Genomic DNA, 20,240 nt, shown 5'->3' with positions numbered 1-20,240 from the left:
CAGCCCAAATGCATATTTTTCCACTCTTTCTAACGATGTTTCGCCTATTGTAATTTAGGTGTGTATGTTGGTGTTTTTACTAATGATCATTATTTTTGTCTTGTTACAATTTAGTTTAGGCCGTATTTGTTACATGTTTCTACAACGTTATCCATCATCCTTTGGAGCCCCTGCGCACTATCTGCCAGCAACACTTTCGTCTGCATATCTAATATTGTTTATAAGTTGGCCATTTACAGCAATCCCATCTTCTGATTCGTCCAAGACTTCTCTACCTTGCTTAAATATATTTTTTTCGAAGTTAAAAAATTCAATACTGAATCCGACTAGCTTGAGTATTAAATTAAAAAAAAACGTTCCCAATTTCAAGGTGTGTATTCTGTATGTTTATTTCTTGGACTTCCCTGTTAGTCTTTCCTTACAGATTTGCAAATATTACCGTTTAGTATCTTTAAACATGTGTCTTGATAATTATTCTGTAGTAAATATATATGTGTTAGCATTTTGATAGATCTGTTCTACTTAGTATACCACACCGACCTATATTTTGTATAGCTTATAATTTATCTATTTATATTTCGGTTTTTTAATCGAACTACTACACAGGTCGGTCCGATACACCCGCGCGTTCTAGTTGAAGTAGCAGATCCATTTAGATTTGATACTGCTAGGATAGCCTTTTTACTTTCTTGTCAGGGTTTAAATCATTAATTTTAAGATAAAATTAAGTTTAAATCAATTGCGCATCGGCCCATTAGATCATTCACAGTGAAGTGGATGCGATTCGTCCGCTTGGCTATCTGACCGGTAATTTATAATTTATTTTTAAACATTTTAAACACTAACAGCATTTAAGCTAAACTTTTATTTGTCAATATTATTATTCACTTATTTGGTCCATATAGGAGGGTGGCTGTGTGGTGAAAAAGATTGATTTTATACCCACAAGCTGAAACTTGTTTTAATTGATAGATTATGATGCCAATACGCTACGTTTAAAAGTACCGAAAATTTTCCATTGCAACCTATTTATTTATATCAATTTTTAAAATAATTTAAAAAATTGCTTTTTTCGTTTCGAAACATTTTTTTTTATAATTTGGGTTATTTTAAGACGAAAGCTATTCTTGTGATTTTTTCGTAAAATTCTTGCTTTAAGCTTAATATGCAAATAAACAATTAAAAATGCCAAAAAAGCTAATTTTTGGCCATTTTTTAATAGGTTGGACATCGATTAAAAAGACAAATTATATGAAATGAAAGCTTAAGTCAAAATGAGCAATTCTATTTTGATTTCATGTTGCAAAAATTTTCATTATATTGCAGTTTCCCGGAGGAAACTTTTTACTGTAATGTTGTAGTGTCATATTCTTCCGATTAAAACAAGATTAAGCTTGTGGGTAAGAAAGCATCAATGTGTTTGAAACGTAAAGTTCAGACGTTCGTCAAGGCTAGATGTCCCGAAACTCAACGCTCTGTTTTTAAACTGATTTTTGCAATATAAAATCAAAATGGAATTGCTCATTTTGAAACACACGCCACTTAAACTTAAGCTTTCATTTCATATTTTTTGTTTTTTTTAAATTCGATGTCTAACCTATTTAAAAAATGGTCTAAAAAAACTAATGGTCTAAAATTATATATTTGCATTTTATGCTTAAAGTAAGCATTTTACGAAAAAATCACAAGAATAACTTTTGTCTTAAAATAACCAATATTATTAAGAAGTGGTTTCGAAGCGAAAAACGAAATTTTTATAATTTATTTAAAAATTACTATAAATAAATAGGTTGCCTAATTCTGATTCCTATTGTGTTTAAAGTGTAGTATAACGTTTATTTTTTCCTATTGAAATTTGCAGTGTACTTGAAGTAATACCTCCCGTGCTAAGTATTATTATGAATCCAACTATTTGTTCTCGATTTGTCAATTAAATATTTAGCATCCATCGATGGGTTTGTAGACAGAGCAATGGAATAACTTATAATTTACACAAGCTCTTTTTTAAGAGGTTGTTTTATAGCTAAATATATCAGATAAAATATTGAACATATATTCATTTTGTCAGATCGTTCTTTGCAAACGTTTGACATTATTCACGAATTATTTGTTATATTACGTCCTTTTTCTACTCACAAAACCAATAACCATTAAATTAAGATCCTTGTCTGACCTCAATAGAATACATTAAACAAAAACAGTCAATGTTCGTTTTTATAACTAGTTTTCCTATTATTTAAATTTTAAATTAATTTGCTGCGCTGAAATTATCTCTCATGTACTACCCAACTTAGTATGTTCCTGTTTATTTTGTTAGTAGTAATCTATTTTAACCCAGGTCTGCAATTCAAATATGCTATTATTGATATAGTTGACCAACAATTTGGTTTTCTCGCATCAAATATTTTGTTCTACAACACCGTATTAGTTTCTGAAAGAAAATAACCTCATTTAAATTTGTATTGTTCAAAAATGCTCCCAAATTGTACTAAAACGTCATTTCAGTGCGCTCATTACTTTTTTCTGTTACAGCCAAGCTCGATGGCGTCAACAAACCCCTCCGTAAGTCGCGAACCATGGAAGAATACCTTCAACTCGAGGAGTGGAACCCCCCAAAATCAGTCCAACCGGGGAAAAAGAGGGTAAGTTACACAACTTTTCTTGTTTACTTCCTAATTAGAGCAAGTACATCGGGTATTCTAAATCCAGTATTTTTGTGCTCGATCATTAATCAGTTTTCTATTAGGAAGAATCAAGGACAAATATTCTCGGCGTAGAAAATAGGCGGAATTGATGATTTGTTGTTACATTATCATTTTGCAATATTCTGGATTTTTCCAAAATCGGTGAATGCATTTAGCATATGCAGCCTCAGAGGGCCTGTCAACCCCTGAAGGACTACCGAAGAAGATATCGAGATGACACACACTCGATTGTAGAAGATCGATGAATTTATGTATATATATATATATATATATATATATATATATATATATATATATATATATATAAAATAGCTTATTCTGTTGACGTGTCAGAAAAAACACCTTTTACACATACTTAGTATTTTTAATCAAAAAGATGTCGCATTTTAACATGGTGGTCACAAAATGTTTGTGCCGTTATAAGAAGTCTCAAACCGCATGTTTTAAATTCTTTTTTGTTTCCAATGAACATTTTTTCCTGACTCATCTATACCTAATATATTTTCAGAGATTATTTATTTCTTAAAGTTATTAATATTGTCGGATCTCAAATTCAAAGAGTGCTTTCGTATTACAATATACCTTTCGGTGTATTATTTTTGCCGTACCTTGGTTTCTCTTCACATTGTTGATTGAAACAACGATTCTAGGTACCTAAAAGTAGTGTTTGAGAGTTATTTAGCCACACTATTCGCACTAGCTATTTCATTCATAACATTGTCTCGTTATAAAATACTTGAAAAACCACAGGAAAGAAGTTTAAAAATTGATGGACCGTCACCAGAGAAGTGATGGTGGTCCAACGAAATTTAAGAAAAAATTAACGGGAAGAGAAAACTATACATACAAACAGTGGCAAGTAAGTAGGTTGGACACAGATCTTCAAAACTATAAAGTAGCCAAACAGGAACCTACAACAATAGTAGCAAAAACTAAAGCAGAAGCGTATACAAATCTATACGGTTAAATGTCCTGATCTAAGCGTTACGTTGCTCAAGGTTTTCTCGCAACTTTCCTACCCCACGGAAAGTATCCAGCACAATCATGATCCCTAAACCAGCGAAACCATCAACCAATGCTGCACCCTACAGACCAATTTCATTACTCAACACTCTAGGCAAGATCTACGAAAGGATCCTAAAGGAAAGACTCATAGAACACCTAGAGACGATCAGGTCTGGCATGCTGGACTAATCAAAAAAGTCCACTGAGCCGTTAGTGCCCATACCATTCCTGTGAATAATCCGATCTTATCTATCCGCTCGGACTATACGTGTCAAAGTCGCAGACAAGTTATCCACCTCATTCACTCATCTAGCAGGAGTTCCACAGGGCTCAATTACACCAATTCTCTATTCAGTCTACAACAGTGACCTCTCACTACCCTATACCTTGTCTGAAAGTATCCTGCTGTACTGACGACACGGCCCTGTTTTCCACTGGTTCACCCAGGGCTAACTATAGAGAACGCTCTGTATTCGATAAAGCACAATAATAGCTTGACCTAATAGTCGAGTGGTGCAACAAATGGATAGTAACTCTCAATCCAACCAAAACCCAACTTAATCTATTCAGAAACCCCAAATATTCTCGCCCCGTGCTAGAACAAGAAAACCACATAATGCTCAACGGAGAACGGCTTGATTCCATACCGTCAGAGTCCTACTTGGGTGTCGAATTTTCAAAGACACTCAACTGAAACGATGACATATGAAACATCCTCAATAGGGTAAGAAACAGAGTCAGACTCATAACAGCACTAGGTAGTAAATTTGAGAATACTGCCAAAAATGCTGATCCAAGAGCTGTTCCTAATAACAACATAAACTTGTACAAGTGATAACTGCATGAAATTATAGTATGTAAATGATAACTTAATCAAATAAACTAAATAATCAAACCAAATAGTAACTCCATGGCAAAATGACATCTACCTTAGCCAGTACTGATAGCTAACACACACCTACACCCTAGCATCTACCTCACAACTTCCAGTCACACAAAAATTTTTACAATTTACAATCCCCCTACTCAGTCCCACCACAATAAAAAAAAAGGGGGCATCATACCTTAAAGAGGCGAAAGCCCAAACGAGGTCGTCATAACGTTTTCTGGGCCGCAGTGTATAATATCCTGTTCTCGCCCCCCTCCCCCGGAAGTCGGATTTCCACTCCGGAAATCGTTCTCTTAAAAGGTTTTTTTTCTACAAATTATGTAAAAATGTGTATAACCAAAGATTTTGTTATTGGTTATGTCATTTCAAAGTTGACATGCTTCACCTAGATCTTGTAGACCAGTAGCCCATAGTGGCTACAACACATTTTGAGGGTGGTGTTTTTACCCTAGGAATATCAAATTCTGACTGCTTTTGTGTATTCCATGTTATATGTTTGTGTAAAAAAATTATATAATAGTTGTGGTTGTGTAACGTAAATTGTGTATGTATTGTGTGTTGCCTATGTGTTGTATGTTGGATTGTAGGCGATGTGTCTGACTTATTATTCGGTAATTGTTGGTATATTCTTGTTGTTGACTTCTTCTTTTAATATTGGCAACCAAAATCTTCTTTATTGTTGATGTCATTAGAAATTTATAAAATGTCTCTGATCCCTGGGGCCAAATGGAGAACACATCATATACATATCTCCAACATACTGTGGGTTGTTTGTCTAGTTTGTGTACAATGTTTTGTTCGAAATCCTCCATGAATATATTTGCTAATAATGGAAATAAGGATGAGCCCATGGCTAATCCGAATATCCGAGTCAATAAAAGAGTGGAATAGCAACATTGCAGAGATATTACAAAATAAGGGCAAATCTTGGCCAGAAGCAACACAATTGGCAAAAAATAGAAAAGCATGGAGAAAATTAATCGAAAGCTAGAATCACCCCCCTCGATACCTAACGGTAGAAAAGGAACGATTATGTTATGTTAACTGTAGTAATCCTCACGTGAACGCCGCATTTGATAAAATCTTAATTTTATTATTTTAAACTGAATGTTTTTGTATTAACCGGATTATTGTTTTAGGTTCGGTGGGCCGATTTGGAGGAACAGAGGAACGTGGAGAAGATGAGGGCCATCGGATTCGTGGTAGGCCAGACTGATTGGGATAGAATGATGGATTCAACAGGCAGTAGGGCACTCACTAAAACCAAGTACATTGAACGCGTTTCGCGAGGTCGTAGATAAGAATACTGTAATAATTCTTTTTTATAATAATTGATGATTGTAGGTATTTATGGAAAATAAATATATGAAGTAAGTCGTTAAATTTGTATTGTTTTATTTATATACCTGTCATATAATCTGTATATATATATATATATATATATATATATATATATATATATATATATATATATATATATATGCAGAGAAAGGTTTTGAGCAACACTACCCATAAAGGATTACAACCTGTGGAAAATATACAGCGCCTCGTCAAAATTTAAGTAGATTCTTCTTCGCGCGACTAGGATTCCTCCGGTTGTCTGCCTCTTATTCTGTTTCAGTGGTTGTTGACTGTACATTATCTTTCCACCTTTTTGGCGGCCTTCCAACGGGTCTTCTGGACCTGGTGAAGTATCTTTCATGCTATTAAGTGCTTCTTGAAACTCCCTACAACTCAGAGGTGTATTGATAGGGTTAAATTCGTCGAAAATTGTAATAGGTACTGCCTCTTCGTGTTATTTGTAAGTTATGAACTCGTTACTATAATTTTGGTTTAATGAGAATTTTTGATAGGTATCAGCTAGTTCATTTACTATAACCTGTAAATCACTTAATAACGTCCCTTCTTTTTCTCGACTTACGATTTGTTGATAAGTATGCTGCCCTGATATTTTTTAAACTTTTTTCCAAACCGATGATATACGGGGTTGGATTGATATAAAACTAGCCTTTGATAGAAAAAACAAGTTTTTTGGAATTAAATCGATTTATTTCTCAACACAGTCCCCTTTTAGCTCGATACACTTGGTAAGACGATGTTCCAATTTTTTTATCCCATCCGAATATTACTTTTGCTCGAGCTCCTTAAAATAGGCCGAAGTTTCAGCGACGACTTCATCGTTTGTTGCGAAACGGCGTCCTCCGAGCCATTTTTTAGGTTTGAAAACAGGAAAAAATCGCTGGCGGCAAGATCTGGGGAATACGGTGGGTGTTCAATCAATTCATAGCCCAATTCGTGTAATTTTGCCATGGCGACGGCCGATCGGTGAGCCGGTGCATTGTCTTGGTGAAAGAGCACTTTTTGCGTTCCAAACCGGGGCGTTTTCGACGCAATTCGGCATCGAATCGATCCAATAATGCTGCGCAGTACTCACCATTGATTGTTTTTCCTTTTTCCAAGTAGTCAATGTGGATGATGCCCTTCGCATCCCAGAAAACAGTCGCCATCACTTTGCCGGCCGAATGTGCACTCTTTGCCTTCTTCGGCAGCCCTTCGCCGCGTTTGCGCCACTGTTTCGACTGTCCTTTGGTTTCCGATGTGTAATAATGCACCCAGGTTTCATCAACAGTGATAAATCTGCGAAAAAAATCCTTCGGATCGCACCGTATCATCGCCAAAAGCGTCTCCGAAGTGGTCAGACGTTTTTGCATTTCATCGATTTGTCAGCAAACGCAGCACCCATCGCGCGGATAGCTTTTTCATATGGAAATGATGGTGAGTGATGTGTACGCGTTCGTAAGAAATGTTTAGGACCTCTATTAACTCGCGGAGCTTAATTCGAGGATCTGTCATAATCATGTCATGGACTTTGTTGATCATTTCCGGCGTGGTGACTTCGTTTGGCCTCCGGGGACGCTCATCATCAAAAACACTCGTACGACCACGAACAAATTCAGTTTTCCAAAATTTTACTGTTGCTAACGAAGGTGCACCCTCACTATAAACTTCGTCAAGGTCGGCTTTGATTTGCACATTGGTTTTACCCTTTTTGTGGAGGAACTTAATCACCGAACTATACTCGACTTTTTTCATTTCTCAGAAAAAACAAAATTTGCTTGCTTTTGACGGCTGTAAAAACCAAACTAAATGTTTTTAAAACTTAAAATTTTGACAGACGTCATGTCATGAATGGCAAATGTCAACACCGAAACCAATTCGATATCAAGTAGCGCTATCTATCAAAGGCTAGTTTAATATCAATCTATCCTCGTATTTGTGTTGCTGTTAATGCTAGATATGTATTTCTGCCAGGATTCTTGTATGCTTTTTTTCATGATTCTCCTTGTTTTAGCTCTACATTTTTTATACTCTGTTAATAAATCAATATTTTTATACTTTTTGTATTGGTTCCAAATTGTTTTAGTGTCGTCAATCGACGTTGAAATTTTAATCTGATTGATTCTCTCTGATGTAATTTTTTCAAATTCAATCCAATTTGCCTTTTTGAGTTGGTATTGTATTTGTATTTATATTAACTATATGTTTTATTAAGATTGGGAAGTGGTCACTACTATATAAATCTTTTAGTGCTGTCCAATCTAGTTGGGTTCGCATATAAAGAGATCAATAGCAGAAGATGTTTCTGTAACCATATTAAATCTTGTTGTAGATCCATCTTTGAGTAGGGAAGGTGCCTTTAAAGGTTTAAATAGTCAAAATCATTTAAACATCTTTTTTATTTCAACATAGCATTCAAAAATGATTTATCTGACTATAGTCATGATTTTCGGCTGTAGTTTATTTTTATCCACAAATTATCTAGAAAATAATATATAATAAAAATAATATGAATATGGCATATTTTCTGCTAATATGAGGGCGATTTCTCCACAAACTCCTTTTATTTCCACTTGGAACCAGCCCTAAGACCATTGCGCTGCTCAATCCAATAATGATAAGCAATCTATTGGAAATAGAAAGCGTACAGACCAAATGGGTATTGCTCTGAAGCTATTTTCTTGTGGCATGTTAAAGTAATTACTATTTAAATAGAAATAAGCCACAATTAAAGATTAAATTAATTTTATTGACGTTTCAATTTCCACTTCGGTAATCGTTCTCAAAATACAAACATTAGTAAATTAAACAAATTTTGTTTTTTTTTATAACTTGGTGAAAAATTTTTCTAATAATTTAATTTTATCTGACTCATTTATATGGACAATTCAGACATACATTATACATTTTAAAGTAGACGACTTTAAAATGATATTGCCAATATTGTTGAGTTGAGTTCCTGGGACGACTTTACTTGTAAGATAGTTTATTCGATTACATGAAATCAACTTTGACTTGAGAATATCCATCAGAAAAAATCATAGGATGTAATTCGTCTTTAAAAAGACACACATATGCCATGACAGTAAAAATCTCCTGTTAGTGATTCCACAGTAAATTATGAGGGAAAAACCAGGAAAAAAACCTCATAATACTATCCTGACATGGTAAGTATTTAGTCGAGCATTTAGTTTACTTTCAATAAACACCAAATTTTGATTTTATATGTTATTTAAAAAACATAAATGATGTATCCTATATATATATTACCGACTAACTAATACTGGTATTTTCCTTTTAATAACTTCCTCTTTTAATATGGGTAACCAGATCCTACTACATTCTGCCGAGGAATTTGCGACACAATTGGTCTCATTTAGCATAATTAGAGCCGTTTCTTTGATTTCTCTCTTTTTTCCATAAGTTTCTTTTAGGACTATATTTGAATCATTCCATTGAACCCTATGTTCATTATCCCATGCGTGTTTACATATTTGAGATCTATCAAATTCTCTATTTTTAATATAAGATTGATGTTCACTTATTCTAACATTTAATGGCCTTGATGTTGCACCTAAATAAAACTGATCGCATTCATAAGGTATTTTATAAATGCAATTCTTTGTCCTTTCTTGTTCATTGTTAGGTTTGGTTTTAGACAAAATAGATCTCAATGTGTTTGTTGTTTTGAATGTTCTTGAAATGTTGAATTTATTTCCTTCCGTTTAAGTTTTTCTGATAATCCTTTTATGTATGGTATTGTTATTTTCCTCGTATTATTCCTTGTGTATGCTGTAGGATCTCGTTCTAAGTTGTTCTGTTTTATTCGGTCGATTGTTGAAAATTCCTTATTTAAAAACGATAAAGGATAATCATTTTTTAATAAAACAGATGTTAACAAATGTTTTTCCTCCAAGAACGAATTTTCGTTAGCACAAGTAACTTTGGCACTATCATATAAGGATTTAATGATTCCCTTTTTAATATTAATATTGTGATTTGATTTGAAATTTAAATATCTGTTGGTATGTGTTGGTTTTTTATACATCTGAGTCTCATATCCAGTATCTTTCTTAGAGATTAAAACATCCAGGAAAGGTAGTGTGTTATTAAATTCTTTTTCCATGGTAAATGTTATTGTCTCTTCTTTATCGTTTATATCATTCAGGAATGTGTCCAACTGTCCAACAACTCTGATCCATGAGGCCATATTGAGAATACATCATCTACATATCTCCACCATACTGTGGGTTTTAAATTTTGTTTAAGAAATAATATTTGTCTCAAAATCTTCCATAAATATATCCATAAATAATGGAGATAAACTAGAGCCCATTGCTAGACCAAAATTGTGTTTATACAATTCATCATTTAGTTGAAAATATGTATTATCAGTACATAATGTTAATAACTCCATTATAGCTGATATGTTTTGTTCTAATTTCTAATGAAACGTCAATAAAATTAATTTAACCTTTAATTGTGGCTTATTCCTATTTAAATAGTAATTACCAAAATGGGTAGATGTATAAAGCATAATTTTAAGCACATTTGAAATATATATCTTTGAAATCCCAAACACAGTCCAATTGACAAAAACAATATAAACAGTTCTCAGTGCACACCTTTCTCTATCTACAGCTGGTCGAAACATATCTTACGCCAATCCATCGGCTAACTGAGACTTTTCTCTAAATGCGTAGGTTCTTTGATAATGTGAACAAAATATTCAATTTTTCTACATTTAACTAAGTTTCGACAGTTGCTTCTCTGTATTCATCATTATAAACACATCTTGGTTGGTAGTGTGTGTCTTCCAGGATATCTTCAGAATTCAACTATATACCACAAATGCAAGACGGACCAAATATAACATTTAAGATTATTTTTGTGAAGATACAGAGAGCATTTTTGTTGGATAAGATCGTTTTCTCAAGACTAAGGATTTTGTGAAATATCTCGATTCTAGAAATAATTTACTAGCCAGACTCATTGTTAGTACCTACTCAGCTAGCTGATTTCGCATTTCTAATTATTATTAATGATCTATTGATTACTCAATCAATTCTTTATCACTGAATCGGAATCTTCTCTTTGTTCAACACGTACGATTGAAAATCTTTGATAATAAAAATTACATTATGCTCTTCTTTTATATCTTTTTGTATGTTAAAACGGAAAATTAGTAAGTCCATCATTATATGCGGATTCTTAATTATTTTCTCAATTTTTCGAGACAATAATTATCATCACCAAATCCTTATATTCCTCATGGAATGTTTGCCCCTCTTACTTAAAGTCAGCTGATTCGCTTATTGCGGTTTTCTCTCGAGTAGTATATTGTGCAATTTTTCTTTTTGATATTTCCTTCTCCCTTCATTTTACTTCTTGTAGTGCTAGTATGTCGATTCTATATCTTTGCATTTCTCTTGCTACCTCTTCCATTTTCCCTGGTCTCAATAATGTTTGCACGTTCCAGATTCCTAGTTTTACTCTATTTTTCTGTTTGATTCATTGTTCTCTTTCAGTGCTAGTTTCATCATCATGTTTCTAGCATCGTTTTCTTCAGTTTTATTTACAGTCTCTTTTAATCCCATAGACGCATTTTCCATATTTGTTTGCCGGATTGTTTTTGTAAGACGAGTATTTTGTATGTTCCAATTTTACATATATCCCAGTTTATTGGCACCAGTATTCTTTGTGGTCTTGGTTATTTTCGCCATATTTTTTAATTAATTTTCGTCACCTCCTGGTAATCTTTCAGTATATTATGTTCTTTCTCTAGGTTTTCCTTGAGGTGTTAGATTATTCACAGTTTCGCTTTGTGTCTGCTTTCTTCTATATCCTAAACTTTCTACAGTATAAATATGTTTTATCGTGTTATTTAGCTTATTATGATTAAGGTGATGTCTTCCGACCCTTTTCTCTTGCTTCCTGTGTTTTTTAAGTATTCTTCTCTGGTCTTGTATCTCTTGGAGTACTCTTCACTTAGGTAAATGTCCGTTCCTTTTAATTTTTTCGATTGCTTCATTATTTCTATTCTTTTCGTACCGCTTTTAAGTTCCAGTGGTATAGGTCCCGTACCAACGCGTTTTACATGTACTATATCGGTATTTCCGTTTAGTGGAACTTGGATTTTAAGTGCAATATGTTTTATAAGTACTAGTTTTTATATTATTTTCTTGTTCACCCTATTTTTCCGTTACATCATATACTATATTTTTCTTTCTTACCTCTCTTTCTAGCTCTTCTATTCTTTTTTCGTGTGGTTTATTTTCTGATTTTAATGCTATTTTTTAACTTTTAATTCTGCCATTTCAACTTTTATTAGCTGGAAATCATTTTGCATTTTATCAACTGTTCGTTCTATTCTTATATCTCTCTCCTCCATACTATATAATATTTCACCTATCTTTACCATTTCCTCCAGCTTTACTCAACGATAGAAACTCACCTTCTTCTCCTTCTAAATCTGCCAGATAGCGTCAAAAGCTTTCTAACCTCAACGGTTCGGATTAACTATTCTAAACACGCTTACTCTTGTTTTAATAGCTAAAATTTATTATTCTTGGCATACGTTATTTCAAAAGGTTTGTTTCTTCTTGAATTATTTCGTTGTAAATTTAATGTAACTGTAGTCTATCTTCGATGGTCTGCCTTACTTTTGTTAACGTTTTTTTTATTCAAATGAAATATTAAAAATACAACAACATCCTAAAAATAATTAAATTAACAAAAAAACGAACGACGTATTAACAGGAAAATATATTTCATATAAAAATAGTATCACTGGTCAAAATTCTAACTTGAATTTCGCAATAAGGGATAAATGATCGGATCCTATAAAAGAGTTTGGTATTCGTACACCCTGTAACTCTTGACATAAGGGTAGTCTGTATCTTGACAGTAGTTGTAATTTATCACTTTGAATCTTATTTTTCTTCTTTATGCTATAAAGAATAAATAATGTTTAAAAAATTGAAACAGAATTGATCTTTAAAAAACAATAACGCCAACAAAAGGTCACAATCTAAGCATTTTGTTATTTAAATCAAATAAATATGAACAAAACTTATTTAAAACAAAGTATGCATGACTCGATGGATCAACAGGCTGAAGGACTCACTTCCATAAGTGTGCCACACACATAACGCAGTCTAACCTGGACTCGAGAGGCATGCGCGTCCATAAGAAACATCATTTATACATTCATGACTAGATGTGTACTCGATCCAGAGACAAACCCTCCCATCACCCTCATCTCAATTCTGCGCCATCCCCCCACAGCATACATTCTCTTTCGAGAGTTCTCTCGCAGATGGCCTCTGCGTTTTCTTCAGCTGGATTACGATTTTATTATCTTTTGTTTGCATTATTTTATTTATTATTAAAATGCTCTTAACACTTATTTTATTTAGTCTTTATTTATACTATCACTATTTACTTTAAAACATAATTTATATAATACAATTTATATTCCTGATAAATGTGTAAAAGATTTACGCTCTTGATATAATTTGTAGATCTTTTACACATTTCTTACAGCTCAAAATGACAGAAAACGATAGTCGTTTTCGTTGAAGGTTACCGAAATAAGTGGCGCTTTTTTCAGTATGACACTATATTAGTGGAAATAGCAGAACACATTCGCTGGCTTTCCATGTTGGAGTTTGTATCTTCCTGACTGTCTGAAGACGTTCTCCGTTCGGTTCGCGAGTGGTAGAGAAGAGCTACCTGTCTACGTGCGAGGTCGAGTCTCGACCTGCGTTCACCTTTTCGCCCCGGGAGATGGGAGGGATAACGGACGGGTGTGCGTACCGCAACACAGGTACTATGGGGAAGGTGGAGCCCCGCGATGCTTCGTGCAACGCGCCACCCTCAAATGGTATCGGACTCGTAGGGGCTAGTGGCTAACTAACGGTCGTATGCCGAAAGGTCAGGACGACCAGGGTCCTGCTAATAATTTATTGTTGGGGGGTACACGAATTTCGTCAATGTCTGAAGATGTAGGGCATACAGAAATAACTTTATAATAGTTTCTTGATATCAACTCATACACGGAAAGTTTGACGAATTGTGTTCCTTTCGTCGTTTATATATATATATATATATATATATATATATATATATATATATATATATATATATATATATATATATATATATTATATATATATATATATATATATATATATATATATATATATATATAATTATCCATACTTTCTTACTACAGGATGTAGTAATATAACATAATAGCAGTTGGTTAAGCGATCTATGAATCATTAATGAGATTTATTGACGTAAGATTAAATAATTATACCAGATTTATAATGAAACATTTATTTATTAATACAATCATTTTCAAAATTTTTAGGTATTATTTTCATTATAAGTGTTTTATTTGCTCCCATCACTTTTGATTATCAACATTAGCGTCTTGCATTGCTGTTAAAATTGAGTCATTTGATATGATTGTAACGTTCCTCTGCGTTTCGTTATTGTTTATATTGCCAAATTAAAACATATTTGAAGAAAGCCGATAATCCGAACCATGTTCAGAATGAAGAGCAAGTAAAATGGACGAGGGAATACATTCAGTGGCTTGATCTCCCAAATTATAGTCACTAATGTCATTATAATATATTGAAGAATGGCTATATGGTAATTCTGCAGCACTCATGTGGCGTGCTGACGACTGTGTTTTGTTGAAATGCGTATTAATGCGTACTTAAATATATTTAAGTAAAGTTGAATGTGTTCTTGTGCTTGTAATGTCAATAGTAGGGGCAAAGACTTCAGTTGAAGACCGACCTGTTTACCGAAGTGATTAGAGTTAGTAGTATCAGCTATCTCTTTTAATTAGCTAACCATGCTCGAGAGCCGGGCTATTTTCTTCTTTTTTTGTTTGGGGTGGAGGAGGAAGTGTAAGTTCTTGAAAAAAATCCCCTGCAGTACTATTTTGCTATCTCTTTTACTTGGCTAACCATGCCCCAGAGCTGAGTTATTTTCTTCTTTTCAGTTGGGGGTGGAGGAGGAAGTGTAGGTTCAGAAAAAAATACCCTACAGTAGTATTTTGCTCAGTATCTGTACCATCAGTGTATTTCAAGCCTGAAAAAAACAAAATGTGATTAATATCAAAGTATTCATGAACATTAATTTTTTTTCAGACTCCTACTATTACAGACTGGAAAATAATTGAAAATGGTTTTCGAAAACAAAGGAACTTTCCAGGGTGCTGTGGAGCAATTGACGGCAAACATGTCATTAAAGCACTCCCTGAATTAGGAAGTGTGTACTATAATTACAAAGATACAAACGGAATTGTCTTAATGGCTGTTGTAGATCATAAATATTGCTTTAGTTGCATAGACGTTGGATGAAATGGTAGGGTTTCTGATAGTAGCGTATATCGTAACTGTAGTTTGTACTAAGAATTAGGGACCGGTGTTCTACCAGATGATCATGTCCTAGTTCCATTCAGAGTGTTTGAGAAACCGATGAAAGTTGTTAAGATAGTAAAGACCTGTTGCGCTTTACATAATTGGCTCCATCAAACAAAATTTAAAAATAAATAGTATGAATACACAGTAGACACAAACAATTATGAAGCAGAAACTATTGTTCCTGGTAATTGGAGAAATGAGCCAGAGACTCTCAGAGTGCAACCGCTACCAATTTCTCTAAGTAACCGTTCATCCCAAAGGTATACAGATAGTCGGGAAAGATATGCAAATTATTTTGTCGGAAGCAAATCTGTCCATTGGCAGACAAGAATGATACATTGAAAACTACCGGGTCACCAACACTAGACCAAAATAGACAGACAGAGGTACCGATGAATGTATTATAATTATTGTATTGTAATAATGGGTATACGTATATGGGTGGGTACTTACCAAATTACTTTCACTTTGTGTCAGAATTGAGGTTAACTTTCGCAGAGATGCATCCAATAAACTGAACCATTTTATTGAAGGAATATAAACCGCATCAGTTCCAGCGCCTGTATTTTTGGAGTCCTTTATTTTTTTAACTCCTGCGAGTAGGTCGATCTAAAAATGAATGGATCTCGTTAGGTGAAACTACTTCCAAAAACTATAATAGTAATATAATAATTAAGAGCTTATTGCATAATAGTAATAAATATGAAATAAAATCAAAATTGAAACAAAATAATAAAATTATGCACTAACCTGATGTTTTTAATTTTCAATTTGATTTCCTTTTCACCAAATCCGAGTATATTCATTGTATTTCCTAAATCCAAGTACGCGGATTGTTTTATATATTTTATAATGCAAATTAAATACTAATAGTATCGCATAAAAATAGAGCTGGGGGTTAGACAAGGAGACCCAATGTCACCTTAACTTTTTAATACTGTGCTGGAACACGCTTTTATGAATTTGGATTGACTGACAAAGGGAATAAACATAGATGGAGAATATCTAAACAACTTACGTTTCGCCGATGATATAGTCATAGTAGCTGAGGATATAGGAATGGCAAGAGAGATGGTACAGGAATTCGTTGTAGCTACAGAAAATGTAGGTTCAACTATAAACATCTTGAAAACAAAAATAATGACAAATTTAATACCCAACCAGAACATCAGTATTGGTGGGCAAGAAATAGAACTCGTAGATAAATATAAATACCTAGGACATGAAATTATGATTGGCAGGGGTAATCAGACCCATGAACTGAAGACAAGAATCGGTGTTGGGTGGGCAGCATATGGAAAATTGAGAGAAACTTTTAAAAATGAGCTGCCCACATGCCTGAAGAGAAAAGTATTTGATCAATGCGTCCTCCCGGTGTAGATATATTGAGCAGAAATACTTACCTTAACAAAAGCCTCGGCTACCAAACAGACTCGAAGAGAGAAGAATGGAGCCATTCATGTGAGGGATAACTCTGCCAGACAAAATAAAAAACGAAGAGATCAGAAGAAGAACCAGGGTGACTGACGTCATCGAAAGGATAGCCAGATTAAAATGGAAATAATAATAATAATAAATTGCCTTTATTTAGTCTGTAAAAATTTACAAACAAGAGATACATGAGGCGAAATCTAGCTAGAGCTACTCCACTTAACCTCAAGAAGTGAGCAGGGCACATAGCTAGAATGACGAATGGGCGATGGACCGATTATTGGAATGGAGACCAAGGCAAGATAAGGAAGCATCGGTCAGACGAGTTAAGAAGACTTAATAAAAACTGGAGAACGGCGCAAGATAGATGGGGTTGGAAACACGAGAAAGAGGCCTATGTTCAGCAGTCGACTTCTCAGGCTGGATGATGATTCATGTTCTAAATATTTACAAACGAATTTTAAAGTTTCGTTTCTTCGCTCCAGCAAAACGACATTTTTACGGCAACTAATGAACTCGACTAATTCGACAAAAATATAGAATACAATGGATCAACTCGACTTCATTACTTACTAATCTACTCGACTAAATTTTTGGTCAGACACGTTTCGTCACTAAATTACTCGCTATTCGACTAAAATACTCGCGTTGCGCGAATTAGGCATTAGTATTAGTATTTTCTATTAGTATTTAGTATCATTATAATTTAGTATTAGTATCTATTAAAATATTATGTATCTCAACTAACTAGGAAATTGTATCTACAAACATGATAATTTTAATAAAATTTTGAGCTGACCAATTGGTCGTAAACCAAGGTCAAATTCAAACACACACAAAGAGCAGAAGGTGTGTGGTGGGAAGAGGACAAATATCTTGGCCGAAAAACTAAGAGAAGAGTATGATGGCAGCTCAAAACAACCATTTAGAGAATTTACTCTGAAATTTAGTAATGGAGATAGCACTTGAAAAAGAAGAAAGATGGTCATTATTACATTATCCAAACAAAATAATTCAAACAATGTACACAAAGACCCTTCACCACCAAAGAAGGTATAAATAGTTTGGGCATATGAAAGGTTATCTTAGTCTTTCCATCAGGATTAGTAAGAAAAAATGGAAAAATACATTACCTGTAAAATATGTAGTCTACAGTCAACCATTCGTCTTGATGAGTAGTTCCTTCTGCAGTTGGTCCAGATCCATGTTTGTACACCGATTTTAAACCAAAATTGTGTGACAAGCTTTTACTTTTCTTATACTTATTATTGTTCTGGTGCGATTTATCACATTGTCTTTTATCCGAACTTGATTCTAGATCTGAATCGTCTTTATCTTTGGTTATATCTATAATTGAACATTCTTTGAGCCTTTGTTGAAGTTCTCTTAAATATTCGCTATTGTCTGTAAGTAGAATAAAAGATCTATATATATACAAAAGACAAGATGGGTATATTAAAAAAAAAAAAACAAAGTTATCTACCAAATTATGGGGTTTTTAGTAAATTTTACTAATTTTTTGAAGTGTGTGTATAGATTGTGAAAAATAGTTTAAAATTATAACTATTAAGAGTTTTTTGATTGGTTGATCATATTTTCCTCAAATTATGTCTTCAAGTGATCATCAACTTACTATAAATCAGGAATTTTTTTTATTTCTATTAAACAGATTAATTTAAAAAAAATTCCCTCATCTAGGTTTAAGATATATTGTTTTTAATTAATTTTGATACCTCGATTCGCTTCAATGTCATGAATTATTCAATAAAGCATTTTATTGTCTTTTATAATTATGTAACAGTTAACAATAAAACAGTTGAACAAGAAAAACAAGAAAACAATAATCCAATTTGTCAATATCAGGTGGTTTTTCATATAGCTTGATTACAGCTTTTGTATAAATTCGAATATAATATAATTCGAATATAAATTCGATTTCCCTATGTCTGAACTTCCCTATTTCAATGGACGATGTGAAATAATTTGAAGTCGTGGACTAAATTATTTATTGGTAGCTAATAGATAAGTACACTCGACGTAACTTTAAACTGACTTAATGTAATTGAGGAGGCAAATATTCTATTTAGACTACATACTCAAAAGAGTTCAAACCCAATTTATAAGCTCACAAATAAAACTACAATTCATCGAAGAGGCCATTACCTTGTACCTTGTATCTTTGTCACTAGTTGCTTACAAAAATATAATTCGAACTATGAAATTATTGCAACAGAATTTAGCAACTGATCCAATTCTACCGAAAGGTAAATAATCTCATAATTAAGTATCGATATCTAAATTCGTCGTTCAGAAAGTAAGGAACGTTTTGGCGTAAAAAATTAAAAACCAAAGACATTAATACAATACTTTATTTACAAAGTCACAGTATGCAGGGGTCAATGAATCGGCCAGCTTCTTCGTCACACTTGAACCCGATGGAGCAGGTGTGGGACATGCTAGGCTTAGAGCATAAATTCCTGTTATTCAAAACAGAGAAAGTAAGAATTGCTTTGATTGAGAAATGGGAGAGACTACTTTAACAACCAATCGATAACCTTATTATACGTAAGAGAAGACGAATAACTTCAGTTGTAATTTATTCTGTTTAAAACCAGTATTTTGTTTCATTTTGACAACTTATTTTTTCTTTAACAGGTTACATATGGTACAATTTTTGTAAAACAGGAACTTCGTTCCAAGAGATAATGTGTAAAATATTTACAATGTGTTGCCGGTATATATTTTAACTAAATAGAAATTAATGATTTACCTGTGATCCCCAAAGAAGAGGTAACAAGTTGCTGTTTCCTATGATCTCCAGGTGTTTTAAGCGGTTCTGCTAAATTTTCATACTTAATATCACCATGTGTAATAAATTCGTATAAGTCCGAGTGCGGTGGAGAGTTGAAGTCACCGGTAAGTATTATAGGCAAGTAATGTATATTCCTAAAAGCATGTGATTAAAATAGCAGCATAAAGGGGAACATTTATAATTATTCCAAGCTGTAATACATGGAATAAGGACAGTAAAACTTACCCTTTATCATTTTTGTAACTCATTTTCTCAATATCAGTCAAGAGTAGATGCATCTGTGCCATCCTCACGTCATCCCTACGAGGATTGTACAGGAGATGAGTGGTTGCCACGACAAATTCTCTTGTGGGATGCAATGTTGGTACAAATTTTGCAACAATGCCTACATTATCTCTATTCAATACAGGTATGTCGGACTGGTAAAACTGCACCAGGTTATAATCTACCATTTTAACTTTGGCTGATTTGTAATAGATAGCACAACCATCGCTTTGGCTACCTGTTCTCTTTTTAAAAATTCCATCATAACCTAAAATTGACAAAGCACTTACTCCTTTTGTGTTCGATAAAATTAGCAATACTACACTATGGCTGGAGTTTGTTTATCTATT

At 33.5% G+C, this 20,240-nt stretch overlaps 2 protein-coding genes across 9 annotated transcripts in view; one reads left to right on the top strand and one right to left on the bottom strand.

Annotated features, from left to right (window-relative positions):
* Positions 1-5,982, top strand: part of LOC140432413 (uncharacterized) — a 66,797-nt gene extending 60,815 nt beyond the window's left edge. For all 7 annotated transcript variants that reach the window (XM_072520297.1, XM_072520298.1, XM_072520301.1 and 4 more), the window contains 2 exons: positions 2,533-2,642; positions 5,739-5,982. In XM_072520297.1, coding sequence (XP_072376398.1) covers positions 2,533-2,642; positions 5,739-5,900 — 272 coding nt within the window. In that variant the 3' untranslated portion in view covers positions 5,901-5,982. The remainder of the gene's footprint in view (positions 1-2,532; positions 2,643-5,738) is intronic.
* Positions 5,983-12,687: 6,705 nt separating this feature from the next.
* LOC140432410 (uncharacterized) overlaps positions 12,688-20,240 on the bottom strand; it is a 186,861-nt gene continuing 179,308 nt past the window's right edge. Inside the window, exons 17-21 of one of the 2 annotated variants that reach the window (XR_011949800.1) lie at positions 19,852-20,158; positions 19,585-19,760; positions 17,948-18,218; positions 15,837-15,992; positions 14,307-15,048 (exon numbers count right to left, since the gene is read on the bottom strand). Coding sequence is in view for 1 of the 2 variants with exons in the window: in XM_072520288.1 (XP_072376389.1) it covers positions 12,731-12,887; positions 17,948-18,218; positions 19,585-19,760; positions 19,852-20,158 (911 nt within the window). In the remaining variant the exon portion in view is untranslated. Of the gene's footprint in view, positions 12,888-14,306; positions 15,049-15,836; positions 15,993-17,947; positions 18,219-19,584; positions 19,761-19,851; positions 20,159-20,240 lie in introns of those variants that run through there. The other variant, XM_072520288.1, reaches the window with a different exon arrangement.

Source organism: Diabrotica undecimpunctata, chromosome 1 (assembly GCF_040954645.1).
Source record: "Diabrotica undecimpunctata isolate CICGRU chromosome 1, icDiaUnde3, whole genome shotgun sequence".
Taxonomy (NCBI): domain Eukaryota; kingdom Metazoa; phylum Arthropoda; class Insecta; order Coleoptera; family Chrysomelidae; genus Diabrotica; species Diabrotica undecimpunctata.
The sequence above is the reverse complement of the archived record's forward strand: the minus strand, read 5'-3'. Positions and strand labels throughout refer to the sequence as shown.